The sequence below is a fragment of the Neodiprion fabricii genome, chromosome 1, assembly GCF_021155785.1.
Source record: "Neodiprion fabricii isolate iyNeoFabr1 chromosome 1, iyNeoFabr1.1, whole genome shotgun sequence".
NCBI lineage: Eukaryota > Metazoa > Arthropoda > Insecta > Hymenoptera > Diprionidae > Neodiprion > Neodiprion fabricii.
The window spans coordinates 6,425,241-6,449,164 of record NC_060239.1 but is presented as its reverse complement, the minus strand read 5'-3'; the positions used below and the strand labels follow the sequence as shown (position 1 = coordinate 6,449,164).

The 23,924-nt window shown below is 37.8% G+C and overlaps 4 protein-coding genes across 15 annotated transcripts in view; 3 read left to right on the top strand and 1 right to left on the bottom strand.

Moving 5' to 3' along the window:
• The window catches only part of LOC124183950 (protein GDAP2 homolog), a 39,540-nt gene extending 33,470 nt beyond the window's left edge, over positions 1–6,070 (top strand). Inside the window, exons 9-12 of the mRNA XM_046573179.1 lie at positions 230–369; positions 797–851; positions 2,592–2,735; positions 2,877–6,070. Of these exons, the coding sequence (XP_046429135.1) occupies positions 230–369; positions 797–851; positions 2,592–2,735; positions 2,877–2,930 (393 nt within the window). The 3' untranslated portion in view covers positions 2,931–6,070. The remainder of the gene's footprint in view (positions 1–229; positions 370–796; positions 852–2,591; positions 2,736–2,876) is intronic.
• A 150-nt stretch (positions 6,071–6,220) lies between these two features.
• On the top strand, positions 6,221–15,910 carry LOC124183971 (2-acylglycerol O-acyltransferase 2-A-like). 9 transcript variants are annotated; one of them, XM_046573231.1, is made up of 6 exons: positions 6,221–7,871; positions 12,963–13,213; positions 13,286–13,560; positions 13,647–13,821; positions 14,458–14,657; positions 14,744–15,910. In XM_046573231.1, the coding sequence occupies exons 2-6, from the start codon at positions 12,984–12,986 to the stop codon at positions 14,899–14,901; spliced, it is 1,038 nt and encodes a 345-aa protein (XP_046429187.1). In that variant the 5' UTR covers positions 6,221–7,871; positions 12,963–12,983; the 3' UTR covers positions 14,902–15,910. The 9 variants fall into 9 exon arrangements, with proteins under 9 accessions (XP_046429187.1, XP_046429179.1, XP_046429237.1 ...); XM_046573223.1 differs by lacking the exon at positions 6,221–7,871 and adding an exon at positions 9,567–9,992; XM_046573281.1 differs by lacking the exon at positions 6,221–7,871 and adding an exon at positions 9,999–10,135.
• A 1,357-nt stretch (positions 15,911–17,267) lies between these two features.
• On the bottom strand, positions 17,268–20,670 carry LOC124183966 (kynurenine 3-monooxygenase). The gene is made up of 11 exons (XM_046573199.1): positions 20,359–20,670; positions 20,047–20,116; positions 19,691–19,884; positions 19,466–19,514; positions 18,972–19,059; positions 18,692–18,863; positions 18,362–18,613; positions 18,157–18,246; positions 17,950–18,090; positions 17,704–17,865; positions 17,268–17,604 (listed from the first exon to the last, which is right to left on the bottom strand). The coding sequence occupies exons 1-11, from the start codon at positions 20,410–20,412 to the stop codon at positions 17,515–17,517; spliced, it is 1,362 nt and encodes a 453-aa protein (XP_046429155.1). The 5' UTR covers positions 20,413–20,670; the 3' UTR covers positions 17,268–17,514.
• Positions 20,671–22,774: 2,104 nt separating this feature from the next.
• The window catches only part of LOC124174388, a 28,371-nt gene continuing 27,221 nt past the window's right edge, over positions 22,775–23,924 (top strand). For 3 of the 4 annotated variants that reach the window (XM_046553494.1, XM_046553496.1, XM_046553495.1), the window contains exon 1: positions 22,776–23,164. In XM_046553494.1, coding sequence (XP_046409450.1) covers positions 22,909–23,164 — 256 coding nt within the window. In that variant the 5' untranslated portion in view covers positions 22,776–22,908. Of the gene's footprint in view, positions 23,165–23,924 lie in introns of all 4 variants that reach the window. The other variant, XM_046553493.1, reaches the window with a different exon arrangement.

Genomic DNA, 23,924 nt, shown 5'->3' with positions numbered 1-23,924 from the left:
ATTTCTGTGATAAGGTCGTATGTTTCCGTATAGAAGGGAACGATTGAAAAGATTTCGTGAGAAAAAAATACATGTACGTATATATATATATATATATGGAAAAAAGGATGAATACAAATAAGCGAAATCATCGATCTTAAGAGAATTCGTAATTTTTGTAATTTATGTTTTACCCAAGTCGATAATGATCGAAGTTTACTTATCTTTCGCATTACCTTTTATGTTTCAGGCCTTGTTGTATTTAATCCAGCTTCTAGATCCCATCGTTAAGGGAGATTACGTAATCGCTTACTTCCACACATTGACGACGAGCAATAATTATCCGGGACTCCATTGGCTGAGGGAAGTCTACAACGTGCTGCCCTACAAGTCAGTATAGATCACATTCGTACAAAGCTTCGTAGATTTTGCATGAAATATTTTATAAATCTGATACCTCGTGAAAATTTGACGAAGCGAATCCATTAAGGCTGGAAAAAAACTAACGTATCTTCGGAATCGTATTATATCGTATTATAATGTAGTAATAATTACAGCCATTCCGAAGTAGTAGCAACGACTCGTGACACGAATTAAAATCGATGTAAACTTATTTTTCTCCCCTTTAGCTCGTCACTTGTGCAAATAAAAAATATTCAACGATACGTATGATGAAAATTGACACAGTTTTGCACAATTTGCTTCACTGTTTGTAAAAATATTACGCATAACGTACTGCGTCTATTCCTGTATCACCGTTGTATCAAAGGTTTAAATAATATCTCTAATTCGTGTTACACGCGCTTCTGTGTTTCAGGTACAAAAAGAATCTGAAGCAATTCTACATAATTCATCCCACGTTCTGGACAAAGGTCGGTAAAGCTAAGAATAATGTGACAGTTTAATTATATTACGGTTATCCGCGGTTCATTTCCTCTTTTATTCGTCAATTAATATGCTATTATATTTCACACAATATAATTTACGTACAGCTTGCCTGATATAAAACTGGCGAACAATCGCGTCAATTAAAACATTCGTATACAGTTTACACGTTTTCACGATTACTTTTAAATTAATCATCCTCGTCGTTATCTTTACAATGTGTGTATCTACAATCCCCATTCTAATAACCTCACGTTGTACTTAATTGATACATCACACGCGGTTTGAGAATGGAAACAACGCACAATGCGCTCTGTGTATTCGTGTATGTATGTGTATTTTACTGGATTCGTCATCTAACTTAATTAATCTTACCACACACACAGTCGAAAGTTCGCAGAACTTGTTTTGTTCGAAATTAACGTCTGCCGGTCCGTGGCACGAAACAGCTGGTGTGTAGTTGTGATACCAGCGGGAACTGCAAGGGTGATGAAAAACAATTTTCAACCTTACACGATATTTCAATCACCCCGGAACGCAAATGAAAACGGAATGAATCGTAAATCATCTTCAACACCTACCGATTCATCGGATTCGTCGTTAGGTGGAATTAATATTTCTCTTGCAAACTGTATGCGAAACAGAAAAAAAACCAATGGAAAAAGAACGTGTTTGAAAAATTCAGTTCGAGGCTGTTGTTACCATATTTATCATTACAGATGAAACAGATTTGCGTTGGTTGTTAGCTGGGTTTGAATTAATAATTTGCTTTGTCACTTTAGATCGACGAATAGAAAGTTTTGTTTCAACTCAATTATATGCGCATGTATTATGTCGCTGCGAGGATTTATTATTATTGTACAAACGTGTAACAAAGTAATACGATTCGTGTTTTTCTCTGTCCGTGCAGATTATGATACAATTTACAAATAATCTTTCCGTGATTATCAACGAATCAATTCTACTTGCGTATTCTGTATTTACATAATCTTTTTTTTTTTTCCTCATACTTTATGAGCAAAAAATTTTTTTTATACTCGTATAAAGTTGTCTGCAGACAGAAAAAGAGAGAGATAGATAGAGGATAACATTATTCTGCGACAACCTTGAACCGACCTGAGAATATTATTCATGATTTGCCATTCGTGCCGATCATATATTACAATGCTTGCATTTGCCTCGTTGCGAGAGACAACGAGATGTGGAAACGCAATAGGAAGTTCAGTTAATTGACTTAATTGAACGTTACATTGAATATTCACGTATATGTAATACAAACGCTAGCCAGCCTCCATAATATAATTCAAAACGCAGCCGATGTTGCTTCATACGTGGTATACAAAAACAAAAAGCTCCATTTCAAGCACAAATGTAACATCTATTTAATCTCATGTTTTTTCTCCTTTTCATTTTTTCTTACCGTAATTGACTGACACAATGGTATTGCAATAATGGAGTCTTAATCCGATAGAAAGGGAAAAAAGCAAGTTATACGTTTATTATTTTACCTGAAATCTCTGCCTAAGTTTGTTTATTATTGATCTATTTTTCCTCAGCGAAGTGATTAGCCTGTTTTTTTTTGGGAACTACTTGAATTAAAACAAGGTTTAGTCGATTTTTTTCAACTCCAGATTCCGGGTCTTTTTTTTCTTTTTCTTTTCTCTTTAATTACTAAACTTCTCGCTATTTTGAATACAGTCTTTATTAATTTTCATTCGATATTGCAGATGATGACTTGGTGGTTCACAACCTTCATGGCGCCAGCGATTAAACAGAAGGTTCACAATCTGCCAGGTGTTGAATATCTTTACGAAGTTATGTCTCCCGATCAATTAGAAATACCAGCCTACATAACGGAATACGATATGACGGTAAGATAATTCGATCTGCCGATTGATTTTTAGAGAGGATATTTTTACCGCGTACATTTGGTACCCGAAAAACTTTCGTTTCGCCGGATTTTTCAGTTTTCTGTTTTTTAACTGTTTTCGGTTTTACCTATTGTGTTTCAGATAAACGGGCTGCGTTACTATCAGCCTGATTATACATCGCAATCGACAACGTAACTCGCAACACTCGCCGAGTCTCGTTTCAACTTGATAATCGTTATTTTTAATTTTCAAAAAGAAAAAAAAAAAAGCATGAAAACCAGCGTTTTTAATAAACATATTTAGCATTAGTATAAAATATTCTAAATACGTATGGCGTATTCGACTAATGCTGGTTACGTGTATCGCTGACGAAAAAAAAAAATGGGAGAGAAATTACGAAAAAAAAAAGAAAAAGAAAAAAACAGAAACATCAACAATGACGCTCCAGCGTTTCCACTACGCTTAGACAATGTAGACATGTAGATATACTATTACTATAATTAGTTTATTAATTAATACATGTAAGGTGATACGATAGTGTGCTTAGGCGCGGTAAAATTTAATTGTTGAACATATTTGACCTTAGGTAAAGTGGAAAAAGAAAGAAGAATGAGGATGAAAAAAACAGACAAAAAAAAACATTTCATAATTATAGTAAATAGTTAAATTATCCCTTTCTAGGCGAGAGACTGATGATTTTCATTTATCTGATTGACCGTAAGAAGAGAAAAATTGACGCGCGAAAAATGATTGTTTAAATGCGGCGCTCTGTCGACATAATATTACATTATTATATATTATATTATCTATAGTGTGAGAGGCGATGTGTTATTTTGGACGGTATAGATATAAATATTATGTAAAATTTAACGAAAAGAATCGGTAAGAGTTTTATTCGAATTACAGATATATATATATATATATAAAACATAGGTATATATTTGAAATATTAGAAATTGCAATCACGAAATATTATAAATGATTATTATTATCAATTGCTATTCTTAGTATGACCATCCAAAAATCCAACGATGTGTTATTCGGGGAGAAGAGATACTTGAAAGAAAAATCGAGTTGTTAGAAAACATTTTGAAAATGTATAGCCAGTTCACATTTGCTGCAGCAACACTTCGTCATAAAGTACCTAATTTTAACTAGTTATAAGTACGATACGTACGTAAGAAATTTAATTCGTACAAGTTGAACGAAAGAAAGATAGATTTTAAATTCTTGTTCGCTGACTTAGATTACGTCGATAAATTGTTTTGTTTTGCCATTTACTTTATGTTTTTTTTTTTCTTGATTACTTTGATCTACAATATATCTAAACACGTTGCAGCTTGGGTGTGATAAAAAAAAAGCATGGTAAAAGAACTCACATTCGAGGAAAGAGAAATGAAGAAAAAACAATTTCCTGCCAAAACACCAATAATCAGTATTTACATTATATTTCATTACAATCAAGAACTAAATAAGTAAACGAATGGTAATAACGGGAAAAAAAAACACTTCACGTGCAATGCGTAAATATGTACACGTATGCGTATGATTGCATGTATATTTGACGTAAATCGATTACCCTCTTATTTTGACTGCCGGCTTCGACTCTCTCTATCTATTAATGGTGATATAGTTTAAATAGATCCTTCAATGTCAATATCACATAGATACGTACACTGTATAATGTGTAATTTTATCCGCATACATATAATATCAATATTTTCACATAACTATATTGATTTATGTTAAACTAGATAAAAAAAAAAAGCACCAAAAATCGGATAACGCGAGAATAACATTTTTTACCCCCGAGTAAGTAATTGTTGATAAGAATAGAATCGAGTGATAGTTGTGAGAAAAAAATCGCTTACGAGCTCTTCTTGACAAGATTTCGGTGTTAGAAATTGTGCGAAAGAATGTATAATCATGCCGATCAGCGTATAAATTCAATAGCTGTGTTTGAATTCAGAATCACTGAATAGAAAGGTGAAGTAATAAATCGTAAACGCTTCCCTTGTATCGCGTGAACTTTGTTGGTGCGATTAAAAATTTGCCATTTTGATATAATTTTTCTACATTTTTTTCTTTTGTTGAAATCGATTATATTTTTGGTTTCTCCGCGTATTCGAAATGATACGACACTTTATTTTTATTAGTAACTGGTAACAAGCGAAAAAGAACGTTTTGTATTATCATCTCAATCATTATTACATTGTTTTAAATTTCCGACCGTAGCCTCGTTATTTCCATTACCCATCGATATGATTTTTCTGTTATGCATTTTAAACGTATTTGATGAAAAATATATTATCATTACTAAATTCATATTATCGTATCAGTTATAGATTACAATATATTCAAGTTTAGTACATCTACAAACTAATATCATCATCCGGCACATAGCCATCCTATTTATCGTATCGTTTACCTCATAATTTCGTTTTATTAGATTTTCTACCGTATTCATTATAATCGTATCACTCAACACTTGGATTATTCTTATTTCATAAGACAGACGATATAAAGGTACATACAGTATAAACATGTTTTAATAAATATATTTCTAACGTTATTATTTGATACTGTCTTATTTTCTTTCTCATCGTCGTATTTGAAATATTTATTTTTTCACAAACTCGTTGTGTCCTTCCCTAATGATTTACAATTCAAAATTCCGAACAATGATTTATATCTTTAATGTACTTATATCTACATACACATATCCTTTTTCGTACTTTTCTTTTCGATTTGCAAAAACATGTATATTAATTACAAAAACAGAAAGTCGAAAGTGAACGTTTTGATGATAGAAAAACAAGTCGTAAAAAGCAAGAGAAGAAAGAAAAAAAAAACAACAAAGCGTCCGTGTTCAGTGTGGTGTTTGATATATTGCAGTAATCATTCGCGCGAAATAACTTCACACTTTGAACCTTGCCTCAGCCTTGTATTCAGTCTTCATTCATCGAATGAATAACGTAAATAGTGATAATCATATTCGTTTCGATAAATATCAAAAGCAATCTCTGTACTAACTCTGTTCTTTAAACTTGTACCTATTCACAGAACGACAGAAGATATCGGAACAACATTTCCGCTCACGCGATAAATCTTATTGCTGTGATTATCGATATTGTTATTGTTATTGTCATTATTATTAGTGTTGTTAAAATCAATTATAGGTAGCGTCGGCTGCATCACTTTGTGTGAAGACAATTCAAAAGTACTTGCTTGGAAATTGATAGTAATAACAGTAATGTTTTTATCAATGTCACAAGAAAAAAAAGAAATAAAAAACACGAAATTACAAATATGATTGCTCGTCGTTAAATCGTGACGTGAAATTATTCAGAGATTCAATAATGGAATACAGTCAAGTGTAACAAAAATTTATACTTAAAATTACGCAGTCATTTTGATTTTTAATCAGCTTGTCTTTTCAATGCAACGCAAAGGTATCAAACACCGAGTGTAATGAAATTATCCAGTTGGAATCGTGCGCATAAGCATAAAATGGATAAAATTGTATTATCGCGAATATTATGAATCTTATATTTAAATGATTAGAACTCGGCGTAACGAGTCGGATCGAATTGTTGACTAAAAAGTAATTACCGTGATCATTTGCGCTTCGGACGAACGAGCATCGGACTTAGCCTTGCAGGGCCTTGTAATAACTTAGTATAAAAATGGCCATTGTTAATAGAAAAAAACAAAGTATATGTATAGATATATGTATATTGTATATTATTACGGATATTACGGACCAGGGTCGTGAAGAAAAGGAGGAAGAGATAGAGAAGGAAACACAGCGTAGCGAACAAACTAGTTGAGAAACGGGAGACGAGAAGAAGTTTAACAAAGTATAAAAATAGAATTGAAAGAAAATATTAAAACGTATAAATATGGTTAATTATTTTTATGAAATGTCAAAATATATCTATGCTATATAAATATGTATCTATATGAAATTATAGATATGTAGTATATACATATATAATATTATATTGTATATTTATTTATTTATATTGTAATGTTAATCCCGTATTTAATACTCACACGTCAGTACAAAAATCCGTGTGCACTTATCATACATTAAATAGCAAGAGAGGAAAAAATCAATCCGATCGAACCTCGAAGATTTTATATATATAATTATTCCCGCAGTGTAAAAATAATTAAGTTCCTCGTTTATACCTTTTTCTGTATGGTTTATATTAAATATACAACAACAATGTACGCTGACTAAAAACGTACTTAAAATTGATGCAACAAACGATAAAAAAAAAAACACGCAGAAAAGAATCCTACCGTTCTTTTATTTTTTCTACTCTCTTACCAAAATTAAAAATTCCATTCTCCCGGGCAACGGTAGTAATTTAAAATTGAATCAATCCGATCTATATGGGCGAGCATATGCAACCGGTGTATGTACCTGTATGTATGTATTATGTATTATTACAATTTACACGTACGTAGTCAGTTATACGTATGCAGATGTAAGTTCCAATCTGCAGGTACATATATGTGTACGTATTACACACGCAGGTTTTACATGGTTTATTTTATTCATAACACTACGCGGTGTAATTGAATACAAAAAACATGCGACAATGATTCGTAGGGTAATAAATCGAATGAATATAACAAGGTGTCTAAGGATACATCTGTACGAATAGTTACCTATAATCTAATTGTAAGTAATGTATATTTGTAACAATAGATACCGTATGTAATATGTATGAAAGAAGCGAATAACAAATCTAGCGTAGTGTATATAATATAAGTATACAAGAGAAGGTATATAATGTAAAAGAGAAAGAAAAATTACGAACGTTATATGACAAACGAGCACTAAACAATATTGCTGGCTTATATACCATAGAATAATGTATAATAGTTGTTACAATATCAGAATGTAAGTCGGGATAAAGACGAAGTGAGTTTTATAGATAAAAATAATGTGTGTGTTGACGAAGAGTGGTGCGAAATATACAATATATACATATATTATAACGGTTTGTACAGATAACAACCTATGCGAATGAAGAGAAGAATTCGTAACGGCGAAGTGGATGAAAGGATAAACGACGAAAATGAAAAGAAAGGGGGAAAAATGAAAAATTGTTTGTTACACATGTATGTATTGTATTACCGTATCGACATATCGACGCAAGTCGTAAGCATGTAGATGTAACGAATTAGGATCATTAAGAGCGTCGGCGATTATCATGTTGCGAAATCTGAAACATATGTTCCGCAAATTCGACTTAAAACAAATGTCAAAGATATATACGAGATTGTTTCGATTGTTAGACAGATGTTGTTTGAACCTAAAGTTAGAATTGGATAAAACACGTCTCTTTACAGGCACAATATATGTGTTTTGACGATTGCTGATAATGCATAGACATATAGACGGTAAAAATTACGTTTCAAATTCCTGAGGGACTTACGACGCTGCATTTAATAACCGAATTCTCCGAAAAGTTTGCGGTGAAATTGAGTATTTTGTGCATGACATGATTACACATTAAACGTATCAATGTGTGCAGCTACGTTAAACGGTAAAACTCCTGCGAATACCGTTTATAAGATGGCGTCTATTCGACACAATATACGAGTAACAGAAAAATTTTACCGATTTATATATCGTACATATATATGAAAGAATCTCGACGAAATTCGGTAATATAAATTAGACCATCAGTTTATTCTCCATTTCAATATGTAAAGGGATTCGTTATTACAAATCGATCTAGATGATTGTTTTCGGGTGATAAATCGTCTGTCACATGAAATCGGACGAAATTTTCGGTCTTCTAACTTTCGTTTTAACGGTTCTGAAAACAGCCCGCATCGTGCATCCGATGATTTTGAACAATGCAAAAATTCAATATTTCTGTTGGTTTCGAAGGTGTTGATTTTTTTCCTTCTTCTTCTATTTTTGATTGTCCAGATTTAAATATAGAAAGAAAAAATTATTTGAAACGATTACCGGCACGTAAAATTGATAAAAAAACACAAAAAAATAAAAATTCCGACGGTTGTGTTTTGATTAGTTTCGTTGATGCACAGAGAGGAATTTCTACTTGTATAATTACTGCACATTTCTTCGCTATATTCGAACTTTCTACCATATCCGAAATACACGGTTTTTGATACAATATGAAAATTAATTACGTAGCAGTAATCAGAAAATCTAGTATGCGTTACAAATATTTTAGATTACGGTTATTCGTATCATATTTTCTTGTAACCGTATGTATAAAACTATAAATTGATGTCGAGGTTGCATGTTTATTTAAAAAAAAAAAAAAAAAATCTACTCAACTGATCAAACCGAGTCAAAGTTACGATAACCAGAGAATTCAACATTGGCAACTATAATCGGATTATAAAACACGGTTACTTGTATCAACATTTTGTTGTAATTCCAACGATACGCAAACCAACATTTGAAGATAATTTTCATTACTAACCGTCAAACAAGTAAAATTCTTCTCATTTTGAGTTTTCTGTATCCACGCCAATGACGGGGCTACGCTACGTGCAATATATCCATGTGCGTACATAGAAGGTACATCTATAGAAATACCACAATATCTTCTTAAAACCGAGGAGGTAAACATATTTGCTGGAAAATTAAGAAATCGGGATGATTACCGTCAGTTGTAAAGCTACCACATGTGTTTCCGCCCCGCCTCATGGCCAATGGAGAGATCGGTCGAACGTTTCATACATAAAGTCCCTGCTGTGAACATCCGAGAAAGAGAGAGGTAGAAAGATAGGGTCTGTGGGTGTGTGTGTGTGTGTGTGTGTGTGTGTGAGTGAGAGAAAGAGAGAGATAGAGAGAGAGGCACGTGACACCAACAAGAACCGTCGGTATTTTCAACGGGAATCCATCGTCGGTTTTACACGACAGTCGTCGTCGTGGTCCGTAGCAGGAAGAATCATTTGAGAAACGAGTCGTCGAAGCCTTCTCGGAGTCCTTGTAAAATCCTCTCGAATTGATATATGTAGTGAATCCGCGAATCGGTGGCGATCGTCGAATTCAAAGGATCGCGTGATCGACGGTTAATTCGATCGTAGATCAATCGTATTTGCTCCATTCATCTCGGCTCCGATTCGCCGGTTAAATTTTTTCGTCTTCGATTTTTAAGTAATTTTTTGTACCTTGTCGCTAACCGTCGGGAGTAAATTGCGCAGCAAAAATTCAACGCGCTCTGCAAAGGAGCGAAGGAAACTCTTTCGTCTCAGGTAAAATATCGAGGCGCTGCGAACCACGTGCGTCGATCTTCGATCTCCGATCCGATCGTCATGATCGGATCCGGCGCTATTGGCTAGGCTTTGGCTATATCAGCTGCGCAACCGTTTCCTCGTTCATTCAGACTTCGAACCTAGTGAGTACCGTGTAACACGTACGCGATGCTGTGAACGATCGTATCTTACGATCCGTGTACATTGTTGTACGTGCATGTAGCGAAATTGAAAATCTATCGCTGCGTGTTGCGCGTGAGAAATACGGCTGTGAATGAATACAAACGCGTCGCGTGCCGGAGTAAAGTGTTAGTATTTTTGCGGTTAAAGTCGACCCTCGTTTATCGTTGTCGTCGTTTCCCGCATACGATTGTTGCACGGAAATTGCGGTTGTAACACGTGTGCAATTGTGTATAATGTAACGATTTGTGTAAATTGAAGTTCTTAGTTTACGTGCGTACATACCTATAGGTATACATGTATAATAATTCAAAACGCGCGTCCTTGTTGCACGTATTAAGCGTTGGATGTTAATTGACGTATCTGTAATTATTTTTACAAGTAACCTTCGCCTTTGCACACTATCCTACATTTGCATATCTCTTAAATTATACGATATGTAAATGACTACTTTCACCGGAATTTTATTACATTTACAATGCAATATGTGCGACACACGTGATATTACAATATGTGCACAGCAGCTACAACATCGATGCTATTTTTAAACAACTGTACTGGCGAAAATCCAGACTCTCTATCCGATGTGTGTGCGTGTGTGCGTTTGAAGGCATTGTACGTACGATGATTAAAATGCCGCGAAGCCTTCGGCAGTTCTCTCGCGAATCACCTGATCCAACTTCGACAGGTGGTTTAAGTCCTCGTCATCCGTCCTGCTTCGTAACTCGTAATCAAGGATTTGATACTTTTTTTTTTTTTTTTTTTTTAAATTTCCCTCTATTAGATTATCGAATCAGTCATCTTTGTACCGGTTTATAGTTTAAAACACTTGTCAGTGCAATTATGTACGCAAGTCTCCGACCGGAAATGAAATGAATTTCGTTTCCTTCGTATTTACAAATATGCCAATAATGTATTTCACCTCGATGACCTACGACACTCGGTTCTTTCACTCCTATTTTAAGGTCGGACTATTTTTAAAGTGTCCTATAAACCGCTCGATTAGAGCCTCATTAGTATTCCTCGTCGGACTTTGTCGGTTGTGTATCATTATCGTACTCTGTTGCTATATTTTCTTGCAACTGTTTATTCGACTAAAAAAGTAGAGTAAATCGAACAAACTGATTTTGCGTTACAATAACAAAAAAAGGATCGACGATAGCGCAAAATGTTTACGCGTACCTCGTTTTTCGTAATTCCAACAATATTCAAACAGTTTTTTAACGATATATGTTTTACTAAATTTTTCCAGTTACTGTAACAAATGAAATTTTTATCAATGCATACGTTCACACCGTTTTACAGCTTTCTCCAATTTTCGGCGTAGATATTTGAATAACGGAATGAAATACGCGCTCTCTCGACCGCGTCGCCTTTGCATATTCGCAATGTGGGACTCGCTCATTACTATCGCTCTCTTGTATGATAGTCCTTTCCTCGTTTTCCGTCGATTTTCCATTAAAGCAGTTCCGGTTCATTGAACTCTACACCTGATTACCATGCGATTAACCAATCGCGGCCATGGGAATAAATACTTGCTATACGTTCGTGTTTATTATTCCACTTCACGGGTGAATTCAAACGATGCAAACCAGTTAGGTAAAACAGCAACGAACTCGGGAATTGTGCGCTAATACATTACCCAGAAACTCTTTACTTCCATGTGACAAAGTTTTACTATTATAAATAATAAAATTACTAATTGTAACTAATTATCGTTAAAAAATCTAGCTTCGCCGAGAAACAGCAAACGATTCGCTTAACAACCAGCATCTTTTTAATTATTTCTCGTCACAGGTGTGGCCGCGAAGCTTGCGGATAAGATAATAGCCGTTATCTCGCATCGCTGTTTCAGTCTCTCGTGGGTGCGAAGAAATATTTCTAGTTTCAAGAAGTAGCTTTCGACAAGTCGCAGTGCCTGTGTCGTTTAACTTGCGCATTGAAATCTTCGACATTGATAGCGTGGAAAAATCCATAATGCAGTTTGGAAAATATTTTTAATTTATACGTATACGGCGTCAACAGAATGTTGTGCAGGCTGCTCGTCGATAGTTGTAAAAGTAGGACAAACAAAGTGTCGGTCGACGAGATTTCTTAATCTTAACAAGGTGATAGATGAACGTTTTGTAACAATTATTGTCTACGTTACAGTTTTATCGTAGCGTAATGTTTTTCAATCGTGCGTATGCACCTTAAATTACAGTCGCTTCACAGAAGCCGGCGTTCTGTCGATTGCTCAATGTTTGTACAGCGTACAAATATCTTCATTTCGCGTCGCATTCTCACGCGTTAACGACGCAACTTTCCCTCTTTCATTTTTGTCGGACTACCGTAGTTACAAGTTTAACGTTAGAGTCGCGGTTGTGCGGTAAAATTTCAATAATTAAACACGGTCATTTTTCTTTCTCTCGAGCGACTGTTTTCAGTCCGTACATACTTGGAATCGCCGTTCGAAACAACGCCAAGCTAACACGAAATTATTCGTAGCCTTTTTTGAATATATTTGGTTGCTCAAACCGATTGTTTTATAAACTCGACAGACCATGCCCAAGTTTTATTTGAAATTGTAATCGCGGGTGATCGTCGTTGGTTCAGCTTTGAAGCCAACGGCGTCAAAAAACAGACTTGAATATTGGGTTCTCGCTTCATACAATTCTTCCTGGAAAAAAAGCGTAAAAGCTGCTACACCTATAATTATCCGTATTAAGCTCCACAGTGTGTAAATTGACGAGTGAATGCCAATTTAACGTATTAATCTAATTGAATTTTTCTCTATTCACGTTTCGACAGACAAGAAGACGAGAAATCGAAATGGAACTTCTCGGAGTAAAGTTTGCTCCGTTGAACACGCCGCTCGAGAGGCGCCTTCAGACTCTGGCTGCCGCCGCGTGGATAATGATGCTGGTATTCGGCGGTTTCACCTCTTGTGTGATAACCGCGTTGCTTTTGATTTACACAAGTGTGGTTCGATACTTCCTCCTCGTTTATCTTGCCTGGGTCTTCTTCATCGATCGAGAAACGTGTGAGAGAGGGGGCCGGAGGTGAGTTCTGCTGCAAACGTGAAACTTCCCTCGATCAAACGTCCGTTCATAATTTATTTCCATTATTTTCAGCGATTCGTGGATCCTCTGGATGCGGAACCACGCCTGGTGGCACTATTTCTGCGCATACTTTCCCATAAAGTTGGTTAAAACGGCGGACTTGGATCCGTCGAAGAATTACCTCCTGTGTACGTTTCCACACGGTGTATTGTGCACCGGAGCTTTCGGAGCTTTTGCCACCGATGTCCTCGGCTTTCACAAACTCTACCCAGGACTTCGGGTCCGCATGCTGACTCTGGGTCAACATTTCAACATGCCCCTATTCAGGGAGTTCGTCTACAGTTTTGGTGAGCTTTGGCAGCGTTTTTTCATTTACCCGATCACGCGAATCATCGAAATCTTAATCAACACCGATTAATGAACTTCGATTCAGGCGCTTGCAGCGCGAGTGCCAGAAGCATAGAACATTTGGTCTCCGTACCCGGAGGCGGCAGAGCGACTGTTCTAGCCGTTGGTGGTGCTTCGGAATCACTCAAGTGCAAACCTGGTACCTATCGGGTAATATTGAAGCGGCGAAAGGGGTTCGTCAGGATCGCTCTGAAGCACGGGTAAGCATGCGAGAATAAAGGTCCAATTTTTATGCCTGGATGACTACGTGGTTGAATAACTATTCTTTCGCCTCGAAAATGAAGAAAATCCTCAATATTATTATATAAAAATCTTTGTTTCCGTGACCGAAAGAACGATGATAGTGCTGGATTATTCGTACCAAATTACAGTCTACAGAAGTCGACGAGACATTTTTTTATAGTCTATATTTAACAAATTTACTCAAAATTAGCTACCCTCGTTTGATAGTGGAAAGTGTACGATATTTGCTTTTCTGTCTCAGGAATAGAACAAACTACACTTTTCCATATTGGCGTAATACATCTAATCAACGATCGCAATCGCAAAGTTTAGACGGAGTGACAGAAACCCCTTTTTTGTTCTTCTGGACGTAATTATAAAGAAACTACCACCAGTAACCCAGGCATAAAAAACAATTTGACTTGCTTACGTATTAATCAATTATCCGTTTTATGTAAAGTTGAAGTAAATTAATTCACTTAATTCTAGTGAAACAAGTAAATTTTTGCTTAAAAAAAAGAAAAAGAAAAAAGAAAAAACGCGACGATTACGTCGTCCGTTGTTGGTATCGTTGTACTTTTTAAATTTATACCCGTGTACTCGTCAACTTTCAGAGCACCTTTGGTCCCAGTGTTTTCATTCGGAGAAACGGACCTCTACAGTCAAGTCGATAATCCCGAAGGATCGTTACTGAGGTATCTGCAAGAGATGCTGAGAAAATTCACGGGGATCGCACCTGTTTTGCCGATCGGACGAGGCCTTTTTCAATATTCATTCGGTATCGTGCCTCGGAGAAGGCCAGTCACGGTGGTCGGTGAGCGAAATTTATAGTTTTCACTTTTTTACACGAATTTTTTACTTACCGCACAAGTTATTTTTCACATGCATATTGTTTTTCAGTCGGAGCAGCGTTGAACGTGCCAAAAATTAGCGAACCAACCCGCGAGCAGATAGACGAGTACCAAAAAAAGTTCATCGAAAAATTGGTCGAACTTTTCGAAACGCACAAACATCATTACTTGCCAAATCCGGAAAATACTCATTTAATAATTGATTGAGTCAACTGAGGAAAATGTATTGTAATATACGTAGAAATACGACATGGTATGTTAAGTTATGCGCGATTAAGATCGTCGTAATTGATTATCCACACCGATGAACCGTCCGGTTCACTCTGGATAAATACGCGCGACATGAAACGACGTCGGCAGTGGATCTGTATTATGACGTAATCGTAGGAGAGGAAAAATTTCCACGTTTTGTAAGCAAAGAAACATATTCGATCGACAAAAGTCGAAAAGATTATCGCGCTTTTCGCGCAACGTATTCAAAAGTAGTTTATTTATCACGACAGTATGCAAAGGCTGGATCCCAGGTATGGATTTATTAAATATTTATAAATCGTTTCACATCGTAATTATATAAACAATGATCGAGTATCTGTAGACGAAAAATTCAATTTGGCAACGATGATTTAGGAGCAGATAACTCGAGGATTTTCAGCCAAATCAACGTTGAAATTATATATAACAGAATTTCACAACATTTTTCGCGAATCGAAAGCAATCACCTGATGTACTTGTATGATGAAAATTGAACTTTGTCGTGTACAAGTCAGGTATTCCTACGTGTTTAGTTTGTAATCTAGGGTAGTTCCATGTAGATGAAATTACTGTTAATCACTGTTCGTGAATAACGATGATATGCTCATTTACCATTTCACGTTTCCACAAATTGTTGGAAAATCGCGCATCACACGCACTTATACATAATTATAACAATTTTATACGTGCAAGAAGTGTAAATGAATTTAGAAATACAAATGAGCGAAGCATATTTCTCACGGGATTGAAGCATCGGTATGTTCATTGCAATTTGTAATTATTTTTTAGCCTGTCACTATAATGATAATCTGTGTAAGAAATCTGTCTTAGAAACGTTATCACGGATTTTTACCGATTTTCATACCAAAATTTTTTTCGTCTCTTCGTCCAAAGCAACGCAATATGCAACCTTGGATGGATAACAAATTAAATATCTCAGAATTAAACGTTTATGTAAGACTGATTATGATGCTTGATTTATTCGTCATTCGCATTCAATCGAAGTTTCCCTCCAGATATACATTTCAATAGGTTAATATTCCAGCAAAAACCTTCAGGCTGTAAGTACAAATTGAATTTTATTTGGTAACATAGTATTTGCAGTATTCAATGTAAAATCCACTTTCTTCCACGACTAGTTAATTCTTTTCTATTTACGATTAGCCATTTAAAAAAATAAAAAAGAAAATTTAATCTGTCCTACGTATCCTTTAGTAAAGAATTTATTCTTTTTTTTTTCGTCTGCAGGCCCTTTTGGTACTCACGATTCGAAAAACCGTTGTCTACTTAAAATCCAGACAAGTACAGCACAAATAATGGTAAGGAGAAAGTAACCACACTGTCTAATGACTTATCGGAACTAATACGATTTTCTCGTTTGTTTCAAAAACATGTCATTCTTGCTGCACCAATTTTCATGATTGCGCCGAAAATTCGACTCACCTTTTCCGGCCAAGGAGGAGTCCTGGATGACAATCCTGGAAGGTCGCCCTACGACGAGGCTTTTTACGGTATTCGTTTGGTATCCCGCTTCGGAAAAGATCAGTCACGGTCAATGGTGGGTAAAATTTGTAGATTTAAATTTTTTGCCGTGAATGTCACTGTATAAGTTATTTTAATGTTAACGACACGAAGGACGATCGCCGGCAGACAGGCAACCGACGTCACATCTTATTGTTAAACGCAATAACTATTTCGATGTAACTTCGGTTGCCTGTCTGCCGGCGACGCGTCAAGTAACCATCCTGGTATAGGTATGCATGTTTTCTTCGATGCGTGTGGGATTGGAGTTGCCAAAAATAATGAGAAATTATCGTAATCACTGTCCGTAAATTTAATATTTCTTCGAGCTAAATGCCTGAACAATCGTGCATCGGATGCACATGGGTATAATAACTGCAATTCTAGATACAAGAAGCACGAATGCATAGCCATTGGTATTTAGATGATAATAATCATTTTCGCGGGCTTACAGCATTTGTACTTTCATTGTAATTTGTAATTATCCATTGTTCAGCCGTAAGACGTAATGAGCTGTATAAGAAACGCATCGTTGAAACGGAAAAGGCCCGTTTGGACTCCGCTGGACTGTGTCCAATAAATTTTGGTGCGTAATCAGACTGTATCCAAAAAGGCTAGTGTCCAATACAGCTTTCGATTAATTCTGATGTCCAATAAAGCCGGTGTCCGAATGCGGTCCACCTGTAGAAACGTAGTCACAGCTTCTAACGATTTCCGTATCGTCACTTATTTTTTCGTACCATCTTCCGAAGGATTTAAAATGGTAGTCTTGGGCCAATAATAAAATTGATGCATCGCAGTTAGATGTCTGTCCTGGACGAAGTGTAATGCTTGATTTATTTTTATTAGCATTTAATCGAAGTGAATGTTATCTGGTAACGTAATATACGCAAGTTTCGGTATAAAATCTACTTTCTTCTACGACTAATTAATTTTAACATTGATAATTACTATTAGCAATTTGGATAAAAATAAACTCTTTGTTTCAGGGATATTATATTTTGCTAGAATTCGTCCTTCTCTTCAATCTGCCGTCACTTTTCGTACTCAAAATTTGATTATCCGTTGCCCACTTAAAATCCCGACAAGTACAGCAAAAATAATGGTGATTAAAAAGTAAGCGACCCGTCGGATGATCTGTAGAAATTGATACAATGTTATCTCTTATTTCATGAGAATATACTCCGCCAAATTTCACAATTTCACCATCAACTCGACCTATAGGAACTGACTTACCTTCTCTTGCCAGGAACGATTGGCGGTGCATTTGTGAAAAGGGATTCTTGAAAAGTGGACGGAGTTGTAAAGTGGCACCCACGTATTTGGCAATAGCCAGTAGAGAAAAGTGTCCAAGTGTTTTCGTACGATGAAAGATTTTTTATTCACCAAATCTCGCATCTGTAAATTACGATATGTGTTCGATGTTTACATAACAGTTAAGAACAAAATAGACCGGAAGAGTTCTTCCCGACTTCAACCCACCTCGATGTAATTGTACATCGCCAGATCGCAGATAACGTGGCTATCCGTACACCTGGCTTCGGAGAAGGCGGGTAAAACCTTGCTCAAATCTGAGCGATGTGTTTCGAAGAGTCTGTCGAGAATCAAGCAGTCTTCGAAGCCCTGAAATCAAGTGACGGAAACGGGAGTTTGTGCCTTTACAGGGAAAGCTCGACGCTTCGGACTTACGGTGTTCATTCCTTGGCCGTAGAAAGGAACCATCGCGTGAGCAGCGTCCCCGATTATGAGGGCTGAACTTTGAACGTGGAAGGGTCGACACTGCGCGACGTTTCAGAAACAGATAAAGCAAATCACATTCCTGTTCCCTCCCTTTTCCATTCCTATACCACTGTATTAAAAAATCGTCTGAGTTCACTCAGGAAACCCGCGGTACCTTGATAGAGATCAGAGGAAGAGGCTTGTTGCTGAAAAAGTCTTCGGTCAGCTTGTCTTCACCGAGCAACGGCACTGCGTCCGGAAACTGTTCCCTGAAGAAGTCGAGCAGCTTCCGAGCCGTATTGAGACTATTGAATGTCTCGAAGGGTGCGAAAAGGGTCACAGTGTAAGATCCGTCCTGATTCGGCAGTGCGATCATCATGAACTCACCCCGGGGCCAAATGTGAAGATTGTTTTTCGCCATGGCGAACTTGAGCGGATCGAATACAAGAGGGATTTATAATTGAGAAGAAAGTGATACTCTTCACGCGGATTGATCATGTCTTACCTTTCCATCATCTTTAGCCGGTATGCACAGCTCCATGTATCCGTGTTCGATGTAAGTTTGGCTGAAATTGTAAAGCGGCCTTTTCGTCATGATCCTTCTTACCGTCGAAAACGCTCCGTCAGCTCCGACGATCAAATCAGCCGAGGTCTGTTCTTCCTCCGACGTCTTACGACTGTAGGTAACAATTCATACACTTGGATTAACACTAAGGAAGAAACTGATATTGAATGTATCGATTTCCGTGTGTTTTGAGCAATACGATCGAATATCTGTGACTTACTCTAAAAATGTCATCTTTCCATGTTCCAGATCAGCACTCACGAGCTTCTTGTTGAAGTATAATCTTACGTTTGGATACTTTTCCGCAGCTTTAATACAGGTAACACCAAATTACTTTTCTTACAATTATTAAAATGATTCTCAGGTGGAATGAGGATGCATTCGTACAGGACAGTTGACAGAAATTGGAGGCAAGGAACGCGAGACGATATTGGATATGTGATATTTGAGTATCACGTTACGGCACGTGTGAAGCCTTAAAACAAGTTAGAGATATCGAACTACCAACGGTGGAGATGTACGTGAAACGAGTCCGGTGGGTTATTAGAAAAAAATATGCATCGCCCACGAAAGTGAATTGATTGGTTTTGATTCTTGAAAATATGCTGCAACGTTATTATTGTGAAACAATAGCGTCAGTACGAATTAGACTTGAAGTCGGTATCAGCAGAGATGCTTCCGCAAGTCTTTGTCCTAACGTACCAAACGACTTACCGTTCAGCAAAACCTCATTCAGATATCTTCTGTTGACGGAGTATATACACTGGAACGTGAAAAATTACCGAAAAAATGTGAACTTGGTACACTTTATTTTATCTGTAGAATCTTAGCCTAAGCTTCATTGTTACTTAATTAACGGTGATGGAATTTATTTAAAAATATGTAATGCAATTTAATTTTTTCTTCTTGTATTATCAGGGTTATTCGCGTGTGACTCACATTCTTATTGACCGGATCGTACAGTATCTCAGTTAGGCTGCAATCCTTGCCGTGTATCATTCGGGCTCGCATCGGGATTCCGTGATCCTTAACCAGCAGGTCTTCAAGACCAACTTCGCGAAGTGCTGCTCTACCGCGAGCGGAGAGAGCGAGATTTATGCTCCTGCCACGAATTTCTTCCACAAGCCGAATGTCTGAAAGTTACGGGAATTTTCTCATTTTTGTTTTTTTTTTTCTCTTGTCAAGAGATTTTAAAAATTTGTCAAGCCTACGTGCTGCGAAGTGAACGTGTTGAAATTCTTCGTAATCTCTATCTGTTTAAACAATTCTTACAGTTTTCTAGAAATTATAAATACCTTCACGATACTCGTAGAGGCGAACATTGTGGCCTCGTTTGGCAAAAAAACATGCCTCGAGGGCTCCTACCTGAAATCAAGCGTTAAAAAAGAATAGCAGAGACAAAATTGTTAATTATCAGGAAACTGCAATTTAATACGATAGCTTCGGAAACGAATCTAAGAGCACATTTATGCGAACAAAAAAAAAGGGGGGGGATTGAGGTTTGGAAAATAAATTTCTACGGTTCGTCTCAAAAATTACAAAAATTTCAATCTTTCGTCGCAAAGCAGGTATCAAAAATTAATCAAACGAATATTATCTGCACGCACCAAACCACCACCTATGATTGCGACCTTAAGGGACGATGACTCTACTGTTGTCATGATTCTTGGACACTGACTGAAGCCGGGTCGGTGGTTTCAGGACTGGCTTCTTACGGATCGTTGGGGTGTGGATTAATTCAAGAGTGGGGATGGACTATATAACATTCACCTGCGGTCACAGCATGGGTTATAACAAAATACATCGGAAGGTCACTGACTTATTGGTAGTCCAGTCAATAGGGAATGATAATTTTTTGGTAATTTTGCAACTAAGAATCAGACAGGTGCAACGAAAAAAGTTTAAAATTCTAAGCGCGTTTATGCAATGCTTATGAGTGGCTTCGATAATCACAGTCTGAAGGAAAATTTTTCCGCATTTCGTGTAAACTTTTTTCCGAAAACCTCAATGCAAATTCTTTTACAACAGGTTTTAACGATTGAAAACACGAATGTCGCTTTCCTGAACGTGAACAAAGTTATTAACATCGAACCTTAAGACGGCCCTGATGGCAATCTCACGTGGCGAACGCGGAAGGCACGCGTCTATTTCGAATCATAGACGGTATGAAAAGCATGTTTATCCAACACGCTGCAGTTTCGTTAATCAAGGTACGTTCTAGAGATCGTCCTCCGATGTGAACGTCAGTTCCACAAAACTTGGTAGAAATATGAACGTTGAGCGGGCATGAAGGTACGGCCAGATGTACGCGTTGAATATTCGTTGCGTGTCGTGTAAGCAGATACTTATTCAAAGATCAGAATTTGTCTTCTTTCCTTTTTACCGCGCGTGGAAACATAAGTAGACTCGGAGTAGGAAAGATTTCCGGTGCTCTGATAATAAGCGAGGATACTGTTACTACTTTCAAACAGCGATATCTCGAAGTTACACACGTGGGTGGCTTTTCCTAAACACTGTAAAAACACCCGTTACGATCGGTGTTCTTGGTCGTTTTTTGAGTTTCCTTTTTCTAGCTGACACACGAGCTACTCAATGCTCCGACTAAAACCTAATTCTAAGACGTTTGGTGTGCCTTTAGTTTGCATCAATACCATCTCGAAAACTACTCGAGCTTTCCTCGTTTAATTCTCAACTAATATCAAATTTCTTTTTGTCAGAACGAAACTGAATGTTCATTTTTAATATTGGTATCCTGCAATCTAAAATGAATTTGATATTTCGCGTGACTAATGCCAAAAGGGCGTACTACAGCAGTTAGATAGGGATCCATGCCAAAAGGGCGTATAAAAAAATTTTTTTTTGCCATTCGACTTAAAATCACTCGAAACGTAAAGATCTGCAAAAAAAAATTTTTCGATGTACTAACGCCAAAAGGGCGTATCTCAAGATATACGCCCTTTTGGCTTTAGGAAATTGCCGGCCTAAAGCCAAAAGGGCGTATAAAAAAAATCAAGATTTTTCAAAATTTTGAATAAAAATTGCATATTATTGAGTAAGGAATGAATTAGAAATTATTATCAAAAAAATAATACGCCCTTTTGGCTTTATAACTTGAGATATACGCCCTTTTGGCTTTGAAAATTTTTTTTTTATTTTTAGGCTTAGAATATATTGACAAAACGATTGGCACAAAAAAAAAAAATTATACGCCCTTTTGGTTTTGAAAAGCCAAAAGGGCGTACAATTTTTATACGCCCTTTTGGCATTAGTCACGCGATTTGAAACTCGTTTGTAGTCTTGACGCCCGTTCATCAGGATCGCATAACAGGATCCTGAGCAACTTTTTCAATCATTCTTCTCGCTGAATCATTCACAACTTGTCTGTAAGGAGTGAGGTTGATATTCCGATTTTGAAAAGTTTCGAAAGCGCGAAACTCTGAATATTTTGGTGACGAAACTTAGAGTAAAGAAATCAAACTTTGGTGATAAATGAAAGTTTCGAGCGGTCCGAAACCCGCCGCTCAAAGTTTCGAAAGTGCGAAAATGAGAATGTTTGAAATTCCGAATGATCGAAGATTTTCAGTTCCGTGAACTTCTGCATTTAAAAAATGAATAAATGGTAAAATTTCACCATTTCAATCTTTCTTTGTTTCGTATTTTCGATATTTTCACGTCGGGAATCCTGGTGATTCCGATTTTCGGTTTTTCTAATTTCTCACCCCCAATCGTTGAGCAAACGACGCGCTCTCTGAGTACATTTTAATTCTCGGAATTCAACTCCATCGAAACTATACTTCTCGGAACTTTGCTCCGTTGTAACTTGAATTTTCGGAATCTTGCATATCGGAACTTTGCACATTCTTCAAAGTTTGATTTCGTCGCTTCGAGTTTGGGAATTAGAAATCGGTAGACAGAAACCCGTCGACGTTTCGCAAGCGCCTGGAGTCCGCGGCGTTGAATCCGTTGTCGCGTCGACGCTGGTTGGTCGGTTCGGGGGCATCCCTTGGTCTCGAAGTGGGCAGCTCTCGTCCGCGAGCAACGGCGATGCGTATAACAGCTTCTGAAATCGCGGTGGTCTAAGGCAGCGTCAGCCCGCCCGCCCGCCGAAAAGATCTCGGAGCCGCGAATCAAAAATAGCCCGGGCAGTCAGTGCGGCGATGTCGAGGGCGAATGGTTCGCGGAGTTGGAGCGCCGTGCAGCCGTGCACTCCGACGGCTCTCCTGATCGCGTTCCTCTTGTTATCGGGGTGGGTTACGCCGATTTGCGATGCTGCTAGGGCGCGGAACGAGGAGCCCAGGGGGGGCGCAGCCCGGACGACGGCCGCCAAGGAGGTCGAGCCCGTCATCGAGGAGGTCAACGCCAAGCAGCTAGAGAGAGCGCTGAACGAAAAAGACTTTGTAGCCGTGTACTGGTGTAAGTGTCACTCGACGAGGGGATGAAGGGGTTCCGAACGGGGGAGAGTGAATTGTGCCTGCGGGTCAGGAACCTCGCCAACAGTCAGGATTACCCGTTTCGCAAACGAGACGGTCGCGCTGTAACCGCCACCGTTTCCGTTGTCGGACCACGTGCTCGACTCACGCTTCGCGTTTTTCCTGGGGGTTGGGGTTGTTTTCGACCTCCCACCTTCTCAAGCCCTCGGCTCTTGCCGGGATTTAACTGTCGCGAAATGAAATCGCCCGATTGCCCCGTGAAAACCGATCGCCGATTTATCGGCTCGATAATTTTACGCACGTGACGACGAAACCTTCGGCAATTTTATTGCGTAACCGGTGCTCGACGGGCCAACGATTTAGAGAATGCTTTAGCGCCGGTTTGCCCCGAAAAGAACTCACCGATCATCCGGAAGGTTTGTTATTTCAACCCGGCCCCCGTTACAACCTCGAATATACTTGTAACGATAATAGTATGGTTTATCGCCCTCTTAGCGATGTTTTTTATGGGATGGCCAGTGCTTTAGCGGATCTGCAGCGACGCGATCCTCTCGAAGCGTCGAGACGAATCCGAACTTTTATACGTTACGTAACGCGGCGAGAAGAATTATACAGGAGGGATTAACGCAGATTCCTCTGCAGATTCGTAGGGAGAAAGGCTAAGACCACGTGGAGAGAAAACACGCTGATAATATTCCAGAAAATACGCAATCTTCGAAGATATCGATCTCTCTCTCTCCCTC